The sequence below is a fragment of the Megalobrama amblycephala genome, linkage group LG1 (assembly GCF_018812025.1).
Source record: "Megalobrama amblycephala isolate DHTTF-2021 linkage group LG1, ASM1881202v1, whole genome shotgun sequence".
In the NCBI taxonomy this organism is placed as follows: Eukaryota; Metazoa; Chordata; class Actinopteri; order Cypriniformes; family Xenocyprididae; genus Megalobrama; species Megalobrama amblycephala.
The window spans coordinates 57,295,233-57,320,695 of record NC_063044.1 but is presented as its reverse complement, the minus strand read 5'-3'; the positions used below and the strand labels follow the sequence as shown (position 1 = coordinate 57,320,695).

The 25,463-nt window shown below is 37.1% G+C and overlaps 1 protein-coding gene across 5 annotated transcripts in view; it reads right to left on the bottom strand.

Moving 5' to 3' along the window:
- cacna1ia (calcium voltage-gated channel subunit alpha1 Ia) overlaps positions 1–25,463 on the bottom strand; it is a 167,993-nt gene that overhangs the window by 15,149 nt on the left and 127,381 nt on the right. For all 5 annotated transcript variants that reach the window (XM_048203435.1, XM_048203450.1, XM_048203445.1 and 2 more), the window contains 11 exons: positions 25,313–25,439; positions 24,100–24,225; positions 23,756–23,845; positions 22,085–22,277; positions 20,582–20,733; positions 20,005–20,114; positions 18,888–19,021; positions 15,194–15,264; positions 11,558–11,636; positions 9,351–9,472; positions 5,657–6,052 (listed from right to left, as the gene is read on the bottom strand). In XM_048203435.1, coding sequence (XP_048059392.1) covers positions 5,657–6,052; positions 9,351–9,472; positions 11,558–11,636; positions 15,194–15,264; positions 18,888–19,021; positions 20,005–20,114; positions 20,582–20,733; positions 22,085–22,277; positions 23,756–23,845; positions 24,100–24,225; positions 25,313–25,439 — 1,600 coding nt within the window. The remainder of the gene's footprint in view (positions 1–5,656; positions 6,053–9,350; positions 9,473–11,557; positions 11,637–15,193; positions 15,265–18,887; positions 19,022–20,004; positions 20,115–20,581; positions 20,734–22,084; positions 22,278–23,755; positions 23,846–24,099; positions 24,226–25,312; positions 25,440–25,463) is intronic.

The window sequence follows — 25,463 nt, the reverse complement described above, 5'->3', positions numbered from 1 at the left end:
AACTGACAAATAGCTTTAAACACAATGATACAAAAATGTTGCATTCCTTAAAAATTGTCGAGAAATACATTTTCAGTAGAAATAAGTAAAATAGTGGTATTAAATATTTTCATTTAATTTTCTAAATTATGTTGCCTGCAATCATTAAGCTCAACCTTCAAACCTGTAATCAAAGTTGTAAAAAAAAAAAAAAAAAAAGATAAGATTTTTTAATCAGAAATAACTTTATCAATACTATTAAACAAATATTTTGCTGAACTCTTTACTTGCTAGATGCTATATGAAAAATAAATGTGCACGATATACAGTACATACATGATATTGTTACGTGCATGCCTTGTTTAGTTTTCATTGTCTCCATTTTGCTTTACTTCTAGTTCGTTCATCTGTTGTCATGGTTTGCAATTAGTTCCACACCTGTTCTGTTTTCCCCTGATTACTTAATTACTCCCTGTGTTTATAAGCCCTTGGTTCCCTTTTGAGGGAACTCGTGCTGCGTTGAAGACAACACTTTGGGGAGCGCCTCCAGTGTGATAGCGTCTAAAGCACGTGTGGAACTAGTCCAATCTCGATTGGTGTTGCATCACGTCACATGTGATATTGAACATGGAAGCTACAAAGGGACGCCAGCACACAACAGTGTCAGCTTGTGCTCCTCAGCAAGTGTTCTGTGTTGCTCTTGTCTGTCTTATTTGGTGTTGTTTGTCCTCTGTGCAAAGCATTCACTTATATACAAATAATGGTGAGTCAGAGGCAATTTAAACTATGTGCGTTTCCTTGTCCAAGACATTGGCCAAGTGGCCAAGTGACCACCCCTTAAGACTCTGACGCAGCCCACCAAACCCTGTCGCACAACATCTGCGGCAAGGTGGGCAAGGCATATATGGCAGCGGGTCAGGCTGGTGCATGCCTGCACATGATGGGCATCATGCAGGCATACCAGGCCGACCTACTAAAGGTCGGGCTTGATGATATCAAAGAGTTACGTCGAGCTGCAGACCTGTCTCTCTAGGATGGCTCATGCCATCGGCCATTCCATGGCAGCATTAGTGGCTATGGAGAGACATTTGTGGCTAAACTTGTTGGGCATTGGTGAGAAGGACAGGGCTTTCCTCATCGATGCCCCGCTTTCGCCTTCTGACCTCTTTGGCGATGCTGTAAATACTGTTGTCGATAGGATTCATGAGGCAAAACGACAGTCAGCAGCATTTCAGGGCTCCAGACTAATTTTTTTTTACTAGGAACACTGTAGCCCCTTACTGAAAATTTTAGGAGCACAAGCAGAACATTTAGGGGCACACCTTAAATTGACCTGCAGCGCAGTTATTCACATTTTCCTCCATTTTGACTGTGTTACTGACAAATGGCTTGGTAATAAATAGACTTAACTTACATAAATTACAATGTGCAGTTTTATTTTAAGTTTGAAAGACTCCAGATTAACAATTGAGGGCAGCATTATTTTTCAAAATGACTACTCTGCGCCGAATTTGAGGGGGTAGAGAATTCAATTCAGTGGTCTACACTACTGTCAACCCTGAGCAGGGTTGAATCCCTTTTAGTGAAAGAGGCCATAGAGTGTGTTCCTCTTCACAAGAGGGAGGCCGGGTTCTACAGCCAGTACTTCATAGTTCCCACAAAGGATGGGGGGTTGCGTCCTATCATAGATCTCAGGGTATTGTTCTCTGAAGAGATTCAGGTTCAAGATGTTAACTATACCTATCATCATGAGTCTATTCAGATCCAAGGATTGGTTTATCACGACACATAATTCAACATATCCATCCTTTCTCAACACAGGAAGTTCCTGAGGTTCATTTTTGAGGGGAAAAGCGGACCAATATCGGGTTCTTCCATTTGGCCTAGCCCTCTCCCCTTGCACCTTCACAAAGTGTATGGATGCTGCTTTAGTTCCACTGAGGCTTCAGGGCATTCATATACTCCAATATATTGACGATTGGCTCTTTCTTGCCAAGTCAGAGGAGATGTCGTTCTTCGCCATCAAAGATGCTTGGGGATGAGACTCAATGTCAAGAAGATGTCAATGTTTATTCAACATCCTGTTGAGGCGGGGGCTGAGGCCCGGGGAATGGAGACTCCACCCCAAGAAGGTGGAGTTAATTTGGAGGAAGTCCAAATTATGTGGCTACTTGCCAGACAAATAAATACTTGAACAAAAAATATTAATTTGACATATCTCCAAATGTTGCTCTGTACCTCCTTGAGCGCTCAGTTATCAGTTGTAGCAGTTGTTGTCGTCATGCAATAACAGACCACTAGATGGCACGATTGAAGAATCGGGATTGAGCATTGTAGGGAGCCATAGAAAAATATAAATGAATGATGCATGGCTCTGCACTAAGCAAAGACAGGTTTGTGAAAGGACTGCCAGTGCCAGGTAAACACAAAGCAGATGATGAATATATGGAAAATTCAAAAATACCAAAACATTGGCAAAATCAAATAGAACTCAGTGATGTTCAATCAGTGATGTTGTTACTGGATGCGGTGTGACCCAACACGACAAATCCCAGACAAACTGATAAACTTATGCCCAATTCTATTTCTGACAAACTCCAGTGATCTGACACAATGGACAAAAGGATTTGCAACGTTTGTTTTGTCGTGTCCAGTAGACATCACCTGTTGCGGCACATCCGGTGCGATGAAAAGACAAGGAAATATGACGAGGCATATCTCGCCCTCGGATTTACCAGTACAAAGGTGGGTAATGAAGCCGGACAAGTTAAGATGCCAAGTAGGCTAGCTAAGTAGTACTATATTAATCAAAGTATTTCAAATCATATATAATTTTGCAATCAAGGTCATGTCTGGGTGACCTTTTTGGGTGTATGTATATTCATCAAAGAATCCTGAAAAAATAGTTTCCTCAAAAATATGAAGCAGCACAACTGTTTTCAACACTGATAATAATCAGAAATATTTCTTGAGCAGCAAACCAGCATATTAGAATGATTTCTGAAGGATCATGTGACACTGAATTATATGTTAAAACATTCAAATAGAAACAAGTTATTGTTTTTACTAAATAAACGCAGCCTTGGTGAGCATAGGAGACTTTAAAAATAAAAATAAAAATCTACATCACGAACACAAACAGAAGTCCATTAAATTTGGCAAGGTGTGTGTGTACGTATTTTTGTGACATCAGGACACAAATTTGTATAATGACATGGGTATGACATAGGTATTACAAAGAGATGGTGACTTACGAGGACATTACTCCATGTCCCCATTTTTCAAAAGGCTTATAAATCATACAGAATGAGTTTTTTTTGAGTAAGTAAAAATGTACACAGTTTCCTGTGATGGGTAGGTTTAGGTGTAGGGTTGGTGTAGGGCAATAGAAAATAAGGTTTGTACAGTATAAAAACCATTACGCCTAAGGAATGTCCCCACAATTCACAAAAACAAACGTGTATGTGTGTGGGTTGGGGCATAATATTTTTCTCTACAAAAGGGGGGTCCATCAGAAAAAGTTTGGGAATCACTGCCCTATTCGTAGAAAGTAGAATTACTGCTGCAACAGTTACAGTCTGAACTCTCCTTTTCTTTTCTGGGTGTAAAGTTCAAATGTTCCAATCTATACTACCCATAGACACCTAACTGCATGAGCATGTAAAAAACGTTTACAATTTAGGTGGATAAACAAGCCCAGCTTCACTATTGAATCCATGTGCTTAACATCGCAATAAAATTCAACCCTTCAATTAGGATTCCATTCCTTTCTCACTCTGTCCTCCTCCTCTCTTCTCCTCTTCTCTCGGCAGTTACATAATCTGCTGCAGAAGCTAAAAATGGACAGGTAAAGACAATTATAGCTCCACAATAGCTGCCTGACAGTGAGTCATCATGTGTGTGTGTGTGTATGTGTGTCTGTGCGAGTGCACCACAACATTTGTCAGTATTCTCTTTTTAGTAGTTCAGTCATGCATGCACGTGAGGAACTTTTCTTTCCTGGTTTGTACTGATAGATTTAATTAAGCAGTTAATCATATTTGATCCTTAACTTAATGACAAAATGTGATTAATTGTAGTTTAGTAATTTAGTGTTTACATATCTAAGAGACCTTTGCAGACTGACATAATGTGTTGCCATGGCGACAGGACCCAAGCTGGGGCGAGTCCCGAGGATCTATAATGAAAACCTCTCATTCTGTGACTTTTCCTTCACCCTCATTATGCCTCTTTTGCTATAAGAATATAGAATATGTAAGAATATATTTCCAACATGGCAATTTAAATTTTGTCTAAGCAAATTTATCCAGGTCTTTTGAACATACACAACCATCTAAAAGTTTGTAAAGTGTATTCTCTGCTCACCAAGGCTGCATTTATTTGATGAAAAATAAATCATTAATATTGTGAAATATTATTACGATTTAAATTAATTGTTTTCTATTTTAATATATTTTAAAATGCAATTTCTTCATGTGATGAAAAGCTGAATTTTCAGCATCATTACTCCAGACTTCAGTGTCACATGATCCTTCTGAAATCATTCTAATATGATGATTTGCTGCTCAAGCAGGGTTTCTACAGTTTTTATGAAGGTAAATTTAAGACTTTAAGACATTTTTTTAAGACTAAATATGTAGTATAGCCATATGTTTTCTAAATGTAAATGTCTAGGGAGAAACACAATGAGTTGTATTAGCAACAAAATAACACACTGCTGCACTCATGGTACGACAGCAAAGTTCCTTGATTATTACGCCGGAATGAGAGTATAGTTCCTAGCCATATCGGCCTAGAAAATCACAACTTTTCATTTTCCGTCAGTCTTAGTACACGATATAACTACAGAAGAGTCAAGTTTTAAATAGGAAAAATATCAAAACTCTTTGGTCATTTTTGAGCGAGGTGCTAACAGTCTAATCAGATTCAATGAACTATGCTAAGCTATGCTAAAAGTGGTACCGCCAGACCCGGAGATCGGCTGAATGGATTCGAAAACGGTAAAACTCAACTGTTTAACTCTAGGGGAGTTGGAAAATGAGCCTATTTTCAAAAATAGTGGCGTGTTCCTTTAAGGCCCATTGAAAACCTGTCAAGAAATAGTTCTTATTATTACAAATGATGAATAAAAGTATTATTTCTTTCAAAAAAGGATACATTATATTGATCAAACATGACAGTAAGACTTTTTCATTGTTATATGTAGAAATGTAGACCCCTATAAATGTTTTGAAATTCAATATTAGGATTTGACTAACAGCATAATTATAACCATTTTGTGATATATGTCATAACTGGGATTTAAAACAACTCAGTATATACATTCATGCATGAATCTCTTTGTCAATCCAATCATCAATCACACCTCCAGTATCCATCATTATGAACATCCATTCAGTCAAACCTTTTCTTAATCAATACATTCCCCCATCTAAAATCTATCCATTTATTCATCCATCATTTAATTATTCATCCATTATCACATTGACGATCTATGGATTCTTCCTTTCACCCAAATCATTAATTCATCAATCCCTTGCTCCATGACCCAATCTATTTATCTATTCATTCATCCATCCAAGCATATCATAATATTCATGAATACATTCCTCCATCAATCATCTGTTTATCAGTCCATCCATCCATCCATTCCCTGCTAGCACTGTGAGTGTCCTACCTGGGCTGGTGAGTACAGTTTCCTGGCGCTGTTGTGCTCGTGGGTCCCTGTGTGTGTGTTTGGGGATGGTGGTAGAACAGTTGCTGTTCCAGAGCTGGAACCAGGCCCCTGATGCCCTCCACTGCTCCTCTCAGCTCCGGTCCCCCCTCCAGTCCCCCCTCCAATGATGCAGCAGAGTGCTCCCTGGGCCAGCTCCATCTCAATTTCTGCATCCATCTCTGCCTCCTCCTGGGCCTCTTTGTTCGAGTCGTCCAGGTGTTTCATGAGCACTGCCACGACGACATTGATCAGAACAAACTGGGCCGTGAGCACAAAACTCACAAAGTACAGAGGAGAGATGAATTGCAGGCTCGGATTGCAGGCGTACTCGCCCGGCGGGCATTCTCGAAGAGTGTCCTACAGGAGTGAAGAGAGTGTTACAACAGTTAGTTATGTTCATTTGACTGGACAAATCACGCTCACTACACAAATTTCCAATACTCAATCCCACTTCTTTTAGAACTATTTTTGTTGGACTACAATAGTTGCACTGTAATGAGATTTATTTTATTTTATGAAGGAAAAAAGACAATTAAATTAATTTGCCATTATATCTTCTCTCTCTCTCTCTCTCTCTCTCTCTTTTTAAATCACAAGCATATTTTTTTAATAATTTAAATTTACCATGGCCTCGACTTCTACAGATGGCTGATAACCAGTACTTTGTGTGACAAATGACTTCCCCTTCCTCCTCTTATCATCTGCAGTTTGATTATCATGAGCAACAGGAACAATAGGAACAAATCCCAAACTGCCAATTTAATTTTGATTTATTCTGATGTAACATAAACTCTACCTATTTTTTTTTTTTCTTCGAAAAGCTGCAGTGACTGAGAGGCAGGGCTCTTGCGGTGGCTTCTCTGCAGGTATGTCGAAACTCAGGTTGTAATTTACAGCTCTGATTATGGTGCTTTAGCTGCCAGGAAACCATAAAACTCATTGTGTGTGTGCCTAATGGGGGAAGCCTGACACCCTCCATCAAATGCACACTCTGGTATGTGTGGGGTGTTACGCATCGATGTGTTCTCATTTATTCAGGTGCGGTTTACTACCGAGCTGAATATGCTGAGCTGGTAGTTCCTCCATCATATACCTATCATATAAACGCCAGGTTGGAGGGAGAGCAGATGAAAGGCGCCAGATTCTCTTTACACATGCCGATAAGAACTCATTCCTCAAAGACAAGTGTATTAGAAATGAGAAAGATACAGAGAGCATGAGAGAAAAACACTGATAAAGAGGCTATAATGAAAACGTTCCAACCAAAAGGAGGGATCAAGAAAAGTGCGGAAAATTGAACAGATTGTAATGCTGTAGATTTATAAGCCACTTCCTCAAAGGACTTTTCATAACAACCTATCCTGGCCTCTTTACTGCGGTGACATTAGATATTATACAACATATGCGTCTTGCTTGTGAATGTGTCTCTGAAGTGTCTGGTCATATCATCTGCAAGCAATCTGTCAGCTTCTTCTGTTGAGTACTCTGCACTTAAATGGGTACTTTTAAGCACAGCTTTTAAGCACACCTTTTTCCTGAGCTGATTTGGTTCCCATCACTTTATGAAATGACAGTGTTGTACCTAACAAAAGCAAGTTCTCATTTGATTTGCCTTTGTTTTGTGTGTTATAATGAATGCAGATCCAGCATAAGAAGTGCTCGTTCTCTTCAGTTCCAGAAAGTGACAACAGCAGTGTTCTCTTGTCTATTCTACATGCAATTGTTTTTCCATCATGTAATCATGAAACAAAATACAAAGAAATGCATCCCTGTTGCTGATACAGTACAAACCTAATGCAACTAGGGTCTATTTATTATGATCTTGAACATCTTATATTCAAATCTAAATCATATTTGGTTTTGAACTGCTGATCACTGCATTTATCCACTAATCTAGAAAATCCCAGGAACAACAGTGGCAGATGAAGGGATGAAGATATCAAATTAAATATGTCAGCTCATTTGAATACTTAAATCGGCCAGCAAGAATGTTCACTCAAATCACTGCTTAAAGACAACTTTAAGGGGGAAAGACACTGAATTTACTTTTTTTTAACGCATCTTCAAATAAATTAATCACATAGACTGTTTAGTCATCATTTAATATGATTTATGCATTATTTAAAGGTGCCCTAGAATTAAAAATTGAATTTACCTTGGCATAGTTAAATAATAAGAGTTCAGTACATGGAAATGACATACAGTGAGTCTCAAACTCCATTGTTTCCTCCTTCTTATGTAAATTTGATTTGTGCAAAAGACCTCAGAAGAACAGGCGAATCTCAACATAACACCGACTGTGACGCAACAGTCAGGATCATTAATATGTACGCCCCCAATATTTGCATATGCCAGCTCATGTTCAAGGCATTACACAAGGCAGTATTAACGTCTGGATGTGCACAGCTGAATCATCAGACATTCTGCAGGTAAGCAAGCAAGGACAACAGCGAAAAATGGCAGATGGAGCAATAATAACTGACATGATCCATGATATCATGATATTTTTAGTGATATTTGTAAATTATCTTTCTAAATGTTTCGTTAGCATGTTGCTAATGTACTGTTAAATGTGGTTAAAGTTACCATCGTTTATTACTGTATTCACGGAGACCAGAGCCATGTTGGTATTTTCATTATTAAACACTTGCAGTCTGTATAATTCATAAACACAACTTCATTCTTTATAAATCTCTCCAACAGTGTGTAATGTTAGCAGTAGCCCCGTTAGCCGCAGCATAGGCTACTATCAAACTCATTCAGAATCAAATGTAAACATCCAAATAAATACTTTACTCACATGATCTGATATGCTGCATGACGAACACTTTGTAAAGATCCATTTGAGGGTTATATTAGCTGTGGGAACTTTCTTTATGCAATGTATTATAGAGTCGCGAGCTTGGGGGCGGGGAGCGCAAGCATTTAAAGGGGACACGCACAGAATCGGCACATTTTTAATTATGCCCCAAAATAGGCAGTTAAAAAATTGAATTAAAAAAACTTCACAGATGCATTCAGGGAACATATTAGACTTATATTACAAATGTGAAAAAGGGTTCTATGGCACCTTTAATAATAATGAGCTAGGTACTTGCAATTTCAGGTAGTCTGTGTACCTACACTTCTGTTCAAAAGTTTGGGGACATAATTTTTTTTTCTTTTTCTTTTTTTTAAGAAATTAACACTTTTTTAAGGCAATGACATTAAATTGATCAAAAGTGACAGTAAACACATTTATAGTCTAAATATGTAATACATTTATAATAGTCGTCTAAAATATTTCTATATTCTGAAAAAAAAGTATTATTGTTTCCACAATAATATTAAACAATACAACACTGATAATAAGAAACGTTTCTTAATCATCTAATCATCTAATCATCATATTAGAAAGATTTCTGAAGGATCATGTGACACTGAAGACTGGAGTAATGATGCTGAAAATTCAGCTTTGCATCACAGGAATAAATTACACTTTAAAATATATTAGAAAAGAAAACAGCTGTTTTAAATCATAATAATATTTAGCAACTTTTAAAAACATTTTAAAAATCATATGACTCTAAACTAAATAAATAAAAGTTTAAAAATAGATTTTTTACTAGCTGTCCCCACCTCTTTTTATAACAAAGTGATGCTCACGGTACTGTACCTTCATGATGCCGTTCCAGTTGTCTCCAGTGGACACCTGAAAGAGGGTGAGGAATGCCATGCCAAAATTTTCAAAGGTGGCATGTCGACTCATTCCCTCACATGGGTAGTCCTCGTTACAAACTGAAGGAAACAGATAGAGACATAAAGAGACTTTGTATTGATGCATACTATTGTGAATGTTATCACCTAAAAGCTTTGTCTCAATGTTGCAGTCACAGACCTGCCAACCTTGGAATTTTTTTTTTGAGTACCACGAGTCATGTTTTTTTTTTTTTTTTTTTTGGGTGGGGAATCATATATTTTTTCACATTTTTGAGAATGTAATACACAAAACACTCACATACTCACACACGTACGCACTCACCTATCTTTGTAAATCTAATTTTGACTGTTAAAGTTTTTTGAATTTGATCCAATTAAAAAGTTTCACACCTGCTCAAAAGCATTTTTTAAATTCATGATTAATATTGCATTGCACAATGTGTGCTTATACAAACTGACAACCGCGAGTGAATCGCATTCAATTATATGAACTAAAACAAGTAGGCTATATTTACATACTACAACTAATCTGACAGTCCTTTATACAGGTTTTGTAATGGAAACTAGTATAAAATTAAGAAACCCTTAGAAAACTGTAAAAACATTGAGTTTGTATGTGATTCATTTAAAATACTTAATTTATTATTCCAATATCCAAGTATGATAACTACTAAATCCCACAGAAAAAAGGGTTTCAATAACATGCTGTCCTTGCATTTGATCATTGCACATTATAAACAAGAAACGTTCGCTGTATAAAGGTTAGCCAATACAAACATATTTATAGAAAACTGTTGTCAATCAATAGAAAGGACCCATAATTGCAAAAACGAATCGAAAATTCAAGAATATCAAGTAGAAGTTAGTCCGACGTATAATGATGGGTTGTGTTAACTAAAGCGTCCGCTATTTAACGAATCTTAAAAACATGGATGGATAATTCAAAATGCTTTCTGACAGAAAATAACACAAGCAAGAACAAAGTTTAAACCAAGTACGGCAATTTTCATTTTACAATGATCTTCCCTCTCTTTGTGTGCGCGCGTTTGCGCTTATGAGAGAGAGCTCACGCAGCACTGAGACAACGGTCATTTTAAATGCGTAAGTAACTAATGTGCTAGTTTTCATACAAAATAAGTAGGCTATGTAACATAATTAGGTGCTTTAGTTATTATTAACACAGTTACGCAACATATGTAGGCTACGTTTCTGAACATTGAGAAAAAATAAATAAATGCGTTTCTCCAGGCTCGCGCTTGTCAGTCAGTCACACGTCACAACATTTTCATAATCACTAAGCCATATAGCGATGTTCAACATTACTTGAACATTTTATACCCATTTACCTTAAGGAGTTAGAAGTACTGTGACTACTGTACTGTAGGGCTGTCAAACGATTAATCACGATTAATCGCATACAAAATAAAAGTTTGAGTTTGCATAATATATGTGTGAGTACTGTGTGTAATTAATATGCATATATAAATACACACAAGTTAATGTATATATTTAAGAGAAATATGTTATTTATGTACAAAATATTTGTATTTATATATAATATAAATGATATAAAAATAGAAATAAATACATATACCTGTAAATATTTCTCAAATATATACATGAATGTGTTTGTATTTATATGTACATAATAATTACACAGTACACCCACATATATTAGGCAAACTTAAACTTTTAGTTTGTATGCGATTAATCGCGATTAATCGTTTGACAGCCCTACTGTACTGTCCTCGCTTGAGAATTCAGTCACTGAGACGGTGGGCGTGAAGGAGGATCGAGCGGGATTTTGTGTAGCTGTCGATTTGCAGTCTCTTTTTATTGATAGTCCGTACGCATTTGTCAATCATCCCCGCTTGCTATTTGGGGAAATTAACCCAGCACTCAGATTGGTCAAACTTTTTTCCTTTGCTTGATTTGAGTATGTGCACAGAGCCAGGTTTTTGCGTAGTTTAGAGTGACAAATCGTACCAGCGTACTTTGAGGTCAAAATGCGTACCCGCTACGCAAAATGCGTACATGTTGGCAGGTCTGCAGTCATGCCAAATTCAGAAGAACCGACATAAAGCCAGTGAGGGAGAAAGATTGAAAGGGAGAGGAAAGAAAATATGCATCAAAAGGGGTTAAAGAGGAGTAGTATGTGCTTACCCAGCTCTCCAAACAATTCCACCCCGAGTGCCGCATAAATAAAGAAGAGCAGCATGAAGAGGAGTCCAAGGTTCCCCACCTGAAACACACCAATCAAGACTGAAACCAGCACACATGCATTCATCCTTGACACAATATACAGGCAAGCACACCATATTACATTTACATTGAATCATTCAGCAGATAATTTTATCCAAAGCAATTAACAATTATCATACAAAGGCCAAGAGCAGTACAACAATCTCAATTAAGCTAAAGTAGAACAAAAATTAGTGCACAAAAGTTTATTGTTTTGCACTAAATCTCTGTAATCGTATAGCTAATCAGAGCTATCCTGTATTCAAGACAAAATTCTTTTTAATTCTTTTTTTTATAGTTTAAAGAAGAGCATTTACAATTCCAAGTAAAACATCTTCTAAAAACCACAGTAATCCTACAGTGCCTTAAAAAAAGGCATTTTCCCCATGTTTTATGTTTAAACCTTACTAAATTTTGCTATATTTATGCTTAAAGCTAAAACAAAATATTTGCTAATGGGGTAAGAATAATACATTTAATTCAAGACATACATTTCCATTCTGCTTCTTAAGTAAAAAAAAAAGGGAAAAAATTATTAAGAAAATTATTTTCGCAATGTTTCAAAGCAAAAAAACCAAAACAAAACAAAAAACAAATGTACAATGCAATGTATATTTTAATATCTCTGCCCCTGCAATTTGAGTCTCTCTAGTCAGTCTAAGCGACTGCTGTACCTGTTTCCCTGCAACAAAATTAAGCAGAACAAATTTTTGAATGAACAAAAAGCTCATAAATGATGGATGGTACCAGTGGTCATGTCGGAGGTACAGCTCTGAGGACAGAATTAACCCTCATACTGGAGGAAATGACCTGTGTCCTAATGCGGCCAAAGAACATGGAGCATGCATGCTTGTAAGGCTCACCACTCTAACGCTAACACACTAGCCTGTCAAGAATATTAGCATAGGAGTTCAGAGTGTGTCCACTGCTGCACAGGCAGCTCAAAACAAAAACAAAGAGATGAGACAAAACTGAAGGTGATAAAGAATATGGCACATGAGCTAACAGCTAGCCTAAAGTGCTGGTAATTATGAAAACAGTGTGAGAGAGCTATAAACATGTAAAATGGTGAATAAAATGTGCTTAGATCACATTATTGTAATTTGTATAGTTACAGGATGTGGTTGGCCGTGTCATTTTATGTGGCGTGTCAGCGGGTATGATAAAACAACAACTGAGCTTTATTACCATTTAATGCTAAGTAATGGCCTATCAAACCTACAAACCAATACTACAAAATTACAAAGTCATTTTGGCTTCAAGATGTAAAGGGAAACTTTATGACCTAACAGAATCAGAATGTGTGCACAATAGCTGTAAAACGGCGTCATACTTCTGTTTATTTCTAAAATGACCATCTCTGGCTGTGTTTCAATCTAAAATGAGCCTATGATAGCTAAACATGTAGTCTATGTACAGTAGGCATCTCACTAGGTTTTTCACTAGCCTATGAAGCACAAAATATTGGTTAGGCAGCTTAGAAACAAGCACTTGTTTCACACAGATGGTAAATCCACACCGTTTGATATATATCGTGGTAATACATGATTAATATATTTATGCACCTTAGGTACTCACCAGGGTGCTTCATAGAATACAATGGTACTATGTCCAAAAAAAAAAAACATGGTATCATTCAATTATTGTCAGTCTTTATTCAGCAAGGATGCATTCCATTGATAATAAGGGACAGTAAAGACATTTATAATGTTACAAAAGTTTTCTATTTCAAATAAATGTTGTTTTGAACTTTCTTTTAAAGGCAGGGTAGGTGATTTGCTTCAAAATCATTTTTTGTTATGCTGGTTGAAAGTCTCTTCACAATTCACTCTTCGCAATTACTAAGTTAAGCGGTCTAAATGTATTTATATCGTCTGTGGAAGGCATAGGACCATAAAATGTTCATCCAATCATACCACTCGTTCTGAGGGATACAATAGGATGTCCTACCTGCCTGTCAACCTATGTTTTTACATACCCTCGCGCACCCAGTTTAGGCATCATACGTCATCAGCGCGTTTCATGCTACTGTATGCAGAGAGACGCCAGTCACGAGCACCGCAACCAAAACGGCAACCACATTTTGCAGTTCTTCCTGAACCAAAACAATGAGCTTTGCTGCATTCACGCCATAACTAACCGTAATTTGGAAGAGATGGAAACCCATGACGTTATACTCGGAGTGGTTTTGAATTTATGCGTTCCATTGGCAACACTATCAACGCCGAAACTAATCTGCAGCAGTCAGTTTTTTCTTCTTCTTCTTTGGAGACGTTCTTAAGGGAGGGTGGGATCTTATGCTTTCAAAGCTAGCTCGCTATTGCTAGCCTTTCCGAAAATGACCTACCCTACCTTTAATCAAAAAATACTGAAAAAGGATCAGTTTCACCAAAAAAACTATCAGCATATTAGAATGATTTCAGAAAGATCATGTGACTGAAGACTGGAGTAATGATGCTGAAAATACAGCTTTGCCATCACAGGAATAAATCACACTTTAAAATATATTAAAACAGAAAACAGTTTTTAAATAAATGATAAAACTTAAATTATTTTAAATTATATTAATATTTCATAATATTATTGTTTTACTGTATTTTTAATCAAATAATTGGTGAGCAATATTGGTGAGCAAAAGAGGCATCTTACTGACTGATTTTTGAACTGGCTTAAGGTATGTCTACTGCAAAACAAAATCTATATGAGGACCATAATAAGGTTAAATGATATAGTCTAAACTACTGTAAAGTCAATTTGAAGCCAATGGGGAATGAGCAGTATCTCTAAGAGAGTTGTAAAGGAAATGCACAGGAGTTTCTGGAAGGATGTACCAAATAAGAACTGTGTGGTAGAACTGTGTGCCTGAGTGGCTCTTTAATCAGCTGCAGCGTTAATTACCTCACAGATGCCATGGGGATAAGACATTGGGCCCAGCAGTAATGAACAAGGGATCGATATCCACAGAGGAGAGAAGCTTTACTCCACCCTGGCGATGTCTAGCCAGCAGTTTTCTCTTGAAGCAGTTACTACTCTGTGACCACTTAGACGACAACAGCACTCTGTGTTCGGTTATGAAAGAGTTCTGATTGCTTTATGGAGTCTGTGTGAACTGCTTTCTTTTCATTTTACTTCTTTCTTCAAACTTGTGTCTTTTAAATATTCCTCAAACTCATCTGCTCTGTGGGAGATGGATCTTTCTATCTAGAGTCTCAAGTGTTATTTGAGTCATTTCTTTTTCATATCTCTTTTTTATGCAATTTTATGTAGTGCTTTAAAGTTGTGACATAAAAATGAACTTTGTTATTAATGCATCCTTGTTGAAAAAGCTATGAATAAGATAAGTGTGTGTGTGTGCGTGCAAAAGCAGGTACTTTATTCTTGCTCTTGGGGTTATTATCCACCCTGAGTGAGTTTATGGTTCCTATGAGTCACCAATTTTCATGGGCCAATGAGCAGCCTGTTCTTGGATGACTTCCTCTTCTCAAGCCAAAATGTGACTAAAAGGGGGTGGGGTAACAATGTGATGCTTCATCAGGGTGTCTGCAGTGGTATTATCACCTGTGGCAGGGCTTGGACTACAGTATCCAGCAGTGCTCTCATTCCTGTTGCCATCTTTAACAGCTTTAACACTGTCAGAGAGAGAGATAGAGAAAGAGAGTTACAGAGAGTTCAACAAGACAGCTCAGTGTGGGTGCATGTCTACAAGGCGTTGATCATTTCAGAAGAAGAAAAACAAAAAGGCCGCTAACCGACAAGGATCACCCCCTCCCACCTTGGTTTAATTCTAGCCTAAACGGCTAATGAGGAGAGAAGGAAAAGGTCAGGGCTAAAATTAAACCCTCACACTGCCACCCTCTCCCTGTACATATGTAGAGTGATGGCACACTGACTCAGTGATGGCTGTGGACAACAGCAGGATTAAATACCAGATTAAACTCTAGACAAACAGATCAATCCTCAATAATACAGCATCACTGACCTGTGCAAAATATCATTTTGGTATGATGGAGTCAATATTTCTAAGGCTCGTACTGGGGTAATGAGGCAAACATAAGACTCATCGGCTATTAAGGGCTTATCAACACATGGGCCACTGATCAGGTATTAGAGGGAAATGGAGAGGAGAAAACGACAGATTTGGGGAATTTGGCACTGTAGATAAGCATTAAACTAAATTTCGTAAGAATGTTCTGTACATGAAGTGAGTTCGTTTGTGTTTCAGGCAGGCTGACTGAAGATTGAACAGCAGAGATTAACGGACATGCTAACACACATTGGGCTGTGGTGCTCATGTAGGGGATCAAGTTCAAATCTGGCACGCAACATTTCTCAGCCCCATTCGTCTTCTCACTCCCAATCATTTCCTGTTCCCTCGCTACTTGCTGCTACTTGCCAATAAAAGTGATAAAGAGCTAAAAATAACAGAAAGACAGATAAAAGTCAGGAGAATAAAGGCTGTGCGGTGTGACAATAAGCACTTATGGAGGTTACGCTGGAATGGATGTGTGTCAGGGGCGATTCTATGATTTCAGTCTTATCTGAAGACAAGCTGATGTGGGTTAGAGAAATATTTTTTGCTTTAAGAGCAAGAGGCTCTGAGTTTACACTTGCTCCACTGATATTCATATATATATATATATAGTGTATGTATATATATATATATATATATATATATATATATATATATATGTGTGTGTGTGTGTGTTATATATATATATATATATATATATATATATATATATATATACACACACATATATATATATATACACCTGTGTATCCTCGCTCATGACTCCTCAGGAAGCCTCCTTACTCCTCGTTCCTCGCCTCCTCGCGGTGCAATTAGAAAATTGAGATGTCCTTCAAGATGGCTGAGCTCGATCGTTTTCCAGGTCATAGGATGGAGGACGGAGGAGTGAGGAAATGAGGAGGGATATTGAGAAGCACCCCTTGTATTGACAATGCAAGAGGTGAGCACTCTGTAAAGTCTAATCCAGCACATCCCAAAAACTTTCAATGAAATTAAGGTCTGGACTCAGAGGTGCCATTTCATGTGTGAAAATGATTCTTCATGCTCTCTGAACCATTCTTTCACAATTTTAACCCTGGTGAATCTTGACATTGTCATCCTGGAATATGGCCATGATGTATCTTCGTACATGGTTGTTTAAGAAATGAAAAGCTACACACTCCATCTTTAAGGGTTAAAAGAATTGTTGCCAAACATATAACATGCTAGAAACATAATAATCACTGTAATAATAATTCATTCATAGATTCTTAAGTAGTATTAAGTATTTGCCTATTAAAATCCGGTGTGTATATGTGTGTGTGTATATATATATATATATATATATATATATATATATATATATATATATATACAGGCATCTCACGAGACGAGACGAGACGAGACGAGACGAGACGAGACGAGACTCGAGATTGAGTTCACGAGACGAGACTTAAAAGATTTTTACACACTATTTTTAAGAAATCCTCAATGGCGAAATACATGACTAGAAAAAATATTCTGCAGGTGTATTTGAAATGTTTTAACTAATCATCTTAATCAATCTCATTTCAGTTCTACTTTCTGAGTATGAATTATCATATAAAGTAAAAGACAACAATACTCAAGCACTTTAAAATGTTTTGCCACAAACTCAATTGACTGACTTCTCTTCTGTATGATTTCAGTCTCTTCAGACCTTGCTGTACATGATTTATGAGCTTCTACAACTTTTGACCTCCTAACTGAACTCCTTTCCCCAAACTGATCATAGAAATAAAAACAGTATAAATAAAAATGGTAACACTTTACAATAAGGTCTCATTTATTAACATTAATGTATTAACCAACATCAACTAACAATGAGCAATATATTTGCTACAGTATTTATTAATCTTTGTTTATGATAGTTAATAAAAATAGTCATTCGTTGTTAGTTCATGATAGTTCACAGTGCATTAACTAAAGTTAACAAATGAAACCTTATTGTTTGTGCTTAATAAGATTAAGAGAAAACTGTTATTCATTTTTATGGTAACACTTTACAATAAATGCAACCATAATCGCACTCTCTCAATATTCAAAGTGCAAATAAGACCAATTTTTCTTTGATACAGAGCTAAGAGATGGTTACAACTACACTGCCCAGTCTAAAATAGCTTTCATATTGAGAGATATCTGTATTCATCAGGGAGCCGCTTTCAAAATGCGGGGTATTGAAATCGCGTTTGAATGCGCGCTCGCGTTTACTTTCACTTCCGCAATCGCGCGTAACTCTGTAAATATGGAGTGGCGGCGACCGTTATCCAACTGAATTAAATGTTTTTTATTTAAATACAAAGCAAAACGACAGTGGAGGCGTAATGTAAACGCAGTGGTGGCATATTCTTTCCTAATCATCCTAAAACTCTGTCATGGCAACATCACAAGACTACTTTTCGCCTCGACAAGAAATCTTGTCACATTTTAGTCACATTTAGTCACATTTATATATATATATATATATATATATATATATATATATATATATATATATATATTAGGGGTGTGTGTATGTATGTATATATATATATATATATATATATATATATATATATATACACATATATATCATATATTTCAAACAGTCAGTTGTTGGATTGGTCAACCATCATGACCCATCCTTGCTGGTAAGGGAATCCAGAGTAGGGAAAAAAGCCTCTGTACTCAGCAAGCATGAGTTACTCACATTTATTACTCACCCTCATGTCGTTCCACACCCGTAAGATCTTCGTTCATCTTCAGAACACAAATTAAGATATTTTTGATAAAATCTGATGGCTCAGTGAGGCCTCCATTGCCATCAAGATAATTAACACTTTCAGATGCCCAGAAAGCAACTAAAGACATATTTAAAACAGTTCATGTGACTACAGTGGTTCAACCTTAATGTTATAAAGCGACGAGAATTAATAATGACTCTATTCTACAATATCTAGTAATGGGCGATTTCAAAACACTTCTTCATAAATCTTTGAAGCTTTATGAATCTTTTGTTTCAAATCAGTGGTTCGGAGCGTGTATCAAACTGCCAAAGAACGAAGGTCTTGCGGGTGTAGAACGATATGAGGGTGAGTAATTAATGACAGAATTTTCATTTTTAGGTGAACTAACCCTTTAAGGGGTTTTAAAAGTTTAATGCCTATCAGCAGCTATGATGAGTGGTATTAACCAGTGGTCAGTGTCTGTGTTTGCATGACTAACCACGTGCGATACGTAGCACCCTCATAATTCGTATGATGGTGGGGTTGATGGGCAGAGCTGCACTTATCTCTATCTCCTCCAGCGTGATGCCCATTACTGACAGCAGCACTATTCCCAGATCCAGCTGGTTCCACCTGCACACATACACAGGGGACAGATTTGCTTAGTTATGCAAAAATTCAACTTTCATGCACTCTGAATCCAACCTTTCTCTCTAGTTTCATTTCACTCTGGTCATTTATTCCTCCAGAGAGTTGGCTTAAAAGAAATTAACATTTGAAGATCGGTCTGGTTAAACAGGTCCTGGATTGTTGCTGGGGACCACTTAATAACACCCAATTAGGGAGAATTAAGGACCCACTCCAGCATAGGTGACCTCATTCGCTAATGCAGGACGAGGGCCGGCTCGTTTTTACAGCACAAATCACAGTCGCCCACATCTGCGGTGCTGGAACCAGCCGCGGCACACCTGTCTGTGCACACACCTCTGCCATCCAGCTCGTAATTGTGACCTAGTTAAGAGGCACGGAGAGCTACGACAATAAATAATGGCTTGTTGAAAGCTTTCTGGTGTCAGACCCAAATGTGCGTGAATAAAAAAGACAAAGTGTGTTGCGGCGTGAGCCTGTGTTTTTTACTCTTTTAAATGGGTCAATACCATATATTCTAATAAAGCTACAAAATGCCAGGATGTTTACACCCTGTGCTTTCTCGATGCACCTCGATACATGTCAGTAATAGTTTAAGACAAGCCAGAGGAACCACTCTTGTAGTCCGCCTAATGATGAATAGAAGTTCTATTAGGTAAACAAACACAGAAGAGAGATTTCATTAAACCCTTGAGACAAATAACTATGTTCACTCTCGCTCTCTCTGTAGTCAGGTGCACTTTGTTCTATTAACACCATGCAGGGCTAATTTCATTTCTATCTGCGTCATAAAAGCAACAGCAGAAGCAACATTTTGCCAATAAAACACCCTCCAGTGACTCCAGAGAAGAAACTAAGAGGATTCGGTCAGGTGGAATCAACATCTAGTGAATTCATTAAATCAATTAGCGATCGTAGCAGAGAAAACGTGAGGAGATGAAAGGTGAGGAGGGGAATGAACTGAATACCTGTCTTTGAAGAAACGACGGAAGCCAAATGCGATGAGCTTCAGGACAGCCTCCAGCACAAAGGTGCTGGTGAAGAAATAATTACAGTACTTGAGTGTGATCTCCAGAGACTGGGGGGAAGGAAACATACAGATGGAGAGGAAGCCAGAGAGACAGAGGAAGAGAACAAGAGAGGTGTGAATGATTAAAAGACTTTCGCCTCAGGTTCATTAAGTCAGTCGAACCAGTCATTTTTACATTAGCTATATAACAATATCATGTATTCTATGAATGTTCATGTAAAGCCCAATAAATTGAGGTAGGTCACATGTGTTTTTACAATGGTATGCGTTTCAGAGCAGAAATTCTCTCAAATTTATGGATCCCCAGTGTGTCAGTCTCAAATCCCCTAGGGGACTGTGGGAAATTTCTGAATTGTGAACAAAATTGTCTCACTGAAAACAATAACAAGGCAAGTGGATATACTGTAAAGCCAAATCAGCAATGATAGCTATAATGATAAAAATACAATATGGTAGGAAAAAAAAATCTAAATAATAAAGATTATTTAGAGGATGAGGCCTGCGTTTTATCTTACATGAGGCTGGCTGTAGTGCTCCAGTGACATAGTCACAACGTTCACACAGATGATGAAGGTGATGAAGATGTCCAGGTAGTGACTAGTGCACAGAGTGTGGATCATCAATCGCACATGGCTGTAACTGGCATAGTAGGGCAACTTCTGGGCCTCTGAGAGAAATGAGTAGATCAGTTTAAAATGAGTAAGCACACCTTTTGACAACAAATATTTAAAGTTGAAGTGTGTATATTCAACAAATGGAATTCAAACATTGGCCAGTCAAGCATAATTATAATCCCACCCCCAAACTTATGCCATTAGTTAAGCTGAATGTTGTTGTGACGCTCAAATAAAAGAAGAAATTATTTGATAGCGCTACAGAGCCACAGTGCTTCTGAAAATCAACCGACTAATGGATTAAGTTTAGTTATCTCTACACATTAAATTGGGACAGGAGAATATTTTATTATCAAAATGATAAAAAAGTTTGTATGTGTGATGAAAAGGCTACTCTCTGGTCCATAAACTAGATTTGCTTTCTGCAGAGGAAAGATGCATCAAAGAACACACCTGTGCTGTCTCTCCATCTGGCTAACGCTATTATGAGATGTCTGGAGAATTAAACTGGTTGTTCAGCATTAGTGTGCAAATCAAATCATCTCTTTTTATTTAAAGTCACTATGTTTCTTCCTTTCCCTCCCTCCCTCCTTTCCTTTATGGATTTCATTAAGGATGCAAGATATTGGATCTTTGCCGATATCCGATATGCCGAAATTTGTCCACTAATTTTGGCTGATAGCCGATACCGGTATATTTTCTTTTTTCTTTGAAAAAAAAAACAAACAAAAAAACACCAAGTCTCTCCTGTGCGTTGATTATAAACAAATCATTTTTCATTTGGATTCGTTTTGACCTTATTCAGAAACACAAATATCTTAATGTTATTTGTGTATTTTACCTTTTATTTCATTAGTCTAACAAGTAGGCCTACAGTGTCCCCTAAATAAATTAAACTCCTTACTGGGCAGGCATTAGGACCCAGGGGAGGTTGTTGTGTCAATCTGTATTTTCATATTCAGCGCATGATCCAAAACAGTGCATCTAATCACAATTCAGGCAAAAGTTTGCTTCAAAAAAAGAGTTGCAGATGCATAATAAACATGTCTTATTGTTGGCAAATCATATCGGCATAATTTTTCATATCGGGCCAATGCTGATGTTTACGCTTTAAGCCTTTGTTGGCCGATTCTGGAGACGAGACAATAATATCGTGCATCCCTAGATTTCATCCAGTATGGCCAGTAGGGCTGTGGCCCTACATACTTCAGCATGTCTAATATCAGTAATTGCATTATTTTTAACAAAATTATATATAAATAGTATAGTATAATAAATATATAGTTTTCCCCAAACTGAAGACAATATTAAACTGAACAGGAGGTTATTATTATTCCACTGTTATTATTCCATTATTGACCCATTCAAAACATTTTGCCTCTCATCTCATTTTCTCCTCCTTACTCCGTCTCTTTTTCTCCATGCGTTTCAGTCTCTTTTCCTCTCTCCTCTTGGCCTCTTCAACCTCCTGGTACAGTCGGCACTTGTGGAAGTTCTCCACCACTACTCCAACAAACATGTTCAGCACGAAGAAACTGACAATCAGGAGGAACGAGATGAAGTACAGCAGCATCCATGGGTTGTTATTGGTTATGGGCTGATAAATGAAGAGACAGAAAGAAAGGTGGATGAAAGTCACGACTCACTGGGGTGTTGCTAGTCATTTGATATGCTATTCTGGGTGGTCACTAGAGTGTTATGCTTTTAATATGGTGTTCATGGTGGTCGCTAGGGTGTTGCTAGGCATTTGCTAGGGCTTTGTGGTTGCTGCTAAGGATGTTCACCTGTCATCTGCCAGGTTACAATTGTAAAGCCATTTTGAATACAAATATAAGTCCACCTCTACTCAATAAGTCACATTATTTGAGATATCAATTTCTGTAGCACAAACCGGTCAGGACTGGTTCTTCATCAAAGTTTTGATCAGAACAATGAGGAATGATAATAACAATGCTTATTCAACACAGCCTTGAGTAAAAATCAACATGCAGACACTTATGAGCTTGAGGGAAATTGGTCAAATTATGGTAAAATTAACTTAGGTGCAGCTTTTACTCGGTTGCTTAGCAGCAGCGTTAGAGCAAAACAAAGATGCCAAAGTCTAAATTGGCTCATTCTAAATCATGGGATGAGAAAGCACACAGTACTCTACACGTTTCCATCTGCTTCCACACATAGATTACATCCTGCAGTGGACTCTGGTGTGACAGAGATGATGCAGCGGGTAAATTACACATGCCATTTAATCCATGTGTGTGTGTGTGTGTGTTTTTTGACTACCTAGAGATGTTGGGCTCTTCTAGTGGGAGAGGGTTTGGCTGTAGGCCTACACATAATCATTATGTGCTGGTCCCTGACCTATGCAAGCTCACTGCTTTTTGAATCGAGGACTCTTGAAAGTCATTGCTTTTCAGCTTCAGAGCCAAAAGCCTGTTAGTATTAATGAAGCTGATTGTGTGTATTCAAGATTAAATATTCATTGTTGAGTGATTATTCCTTATAGCTATTTATTTTATTTGAAAGAAAGTAACTTTTAAGATCTTTTAACACTTAAGTACGAAAATAACTAATTCTGAAATTAGAGTACATTTTATACAAAGTTATTAAAGCTTGTAGTATCCTAGCTATAGATTTTTTTTTTTTTCTCTGAGGGTGCACCTGGCTACTGCGAAAAAAGCTTTATTTCAAACATCACATGAACAAATAGGAAAACAGGTCTCATCGCATCTGTTTGTTGGAGAAAGTGTTCATACAGCAGAACTGATGGCGATATCAGAAAACCTAGCTAGTTTGGTAAGTCTTAAAACCACTGACTTGTGTATTTTATAAGCTCTGTGTGATTAAATTTGTGATGCCACTTTACTGTACTTTTGTATAAATGTGCCTGTTTTGGGTTAATATTGCCCACAACCCCTATTATGAGAGGACTGGCTGTTAAGGTTCACTGTGATAATATGCAAATTTAGTTTATGACAGTCCATACGACATTGAAAGATGACCATTTACATTCGCCCTGTCAGTATTATCAGGATGGCAGGATGGGAACATCAGTGAACATGTTACATGGAAGATTACCTGCTGGTCCACTGCCACTGCATCCAGACCATGATACATGATATTGACCCAGCCGTCCTTTGATGCCAGCACAAACAGGGACATCAGAGCCTGTAAAAACATAAACACACATTAATATGAGCACAAACAAGGATAAACGGAAGTATGGAGATGGATGGAAAGACAAGCGGTGCAAAAAAACAAAACGAAAACAACAAAACGATGACAGGTAATTCTGATAAAGATGCACACACAAAAACACAATGTATATATACATCAATGAATTTAGATTAGACAAAGCAACACATTGAGTTGCTCAGAATCTGTCATGTAATTTGAAAGGCCCAGTCAGAGAACAAACTAACCTGCCCCAAGTTGTCAAAATTATACTTGTGATGGACCCACTTATAATTGGCCAAGAGGCAGTCGGACTTGTTCGTGATGTTTTTGACATCGAGGCCCAAGCAATGGTAGAACTTGCCTTTGAACAGCTGTTGAAACAAAAGAAATGGCACACACTTCATGTCACTCAATGCCACGTCTCGAACATCTCTTTAATAAAACTGTCAGAGTACTGTGGGGTATTTGAAAGAAAAAAGGGTGTTATGAAAGAAGACCATGAAAAAATAGAAAAAAAAAAAACATTCTCTATGAAGAAAAGAACAAGATATGGCACTAAAAAGAAATAAGAACAAATAATGAACAAATAAATGAAAGGAAACAGAAAGGTGTGATAGTGAGATTAAGCAGAAAATCTGAAAAAAGAAAAGAAAAAAAAAAGACAAAAGGCATTGGGACCCCCTGGGGCATCATTTAACTTTTTTTTTTTTTTTTTTTTTTTTTAGATTGCACCAGTGGCAGGCTTACTTGGTGCCCTAGGCAAGATAAGACATCAAAAATAAAGAAATTAAAGAAATAATAATATATATATATATATATATATATATATATATATATATTAAAAAAAAACTTTTTAAGAGGTAAGAAATGTTATTGCACTGGTAAAGTTTTTGTTCAATATGCAAAAGATCTCCTGTTCAAAGCCTGTATTATCTGAATTATATATGGTTTATTTTAAAAATTATATACACTGTCATTCAAAGATTTAAGTTTTTCAATGTTTTTGAAAGAACGCTCTTTTGCTCACCAAGGCTGCATTTATTTGATCAAAAATACAGTAAAAAAAACAGCCATTTTCAGCATCATTACTCCAATCTTCAGTGTGACATGATCCTTCAGAAATCATTGTAATATGCTGATTTGCTGCGGAAACATTTTTTATTATCATCAATGTTAAAAACAGTTAAGCCGTATAATATTTTTGTGGAAACAGTGATACGCTTTTTTTTTTTTTGAATGCTTTAATGAATAGAAAGTTCTAAACCATATTTATTTGAAATTTGAAAGACTTTTACATTGTTCAAATTTTGTCACTTTTGATCAATTGAATGCATCCGTGCTGAAGTATTCAGTTCTTTAAATCTCCAAACTTTTGAACTGTAATGTTTGTATACAAGAAAAACCTCAGGTAGCATACTGAATAGGCATTATGTTTCAGAGAGAGCCCTTGTTCTTTACCTGGACTCCCAGGATGCCAAATATGATAAAAAAGGCACAGCAGATGAGAACTATGTTTCCTATAGGCTTCAGAGAGGTGATCAAAGTCTCCACGACCAGTTTGAGTCCAGGAGCTCGACTGATAACCCTGTTAGAAGAAAAAGGGAAAAAA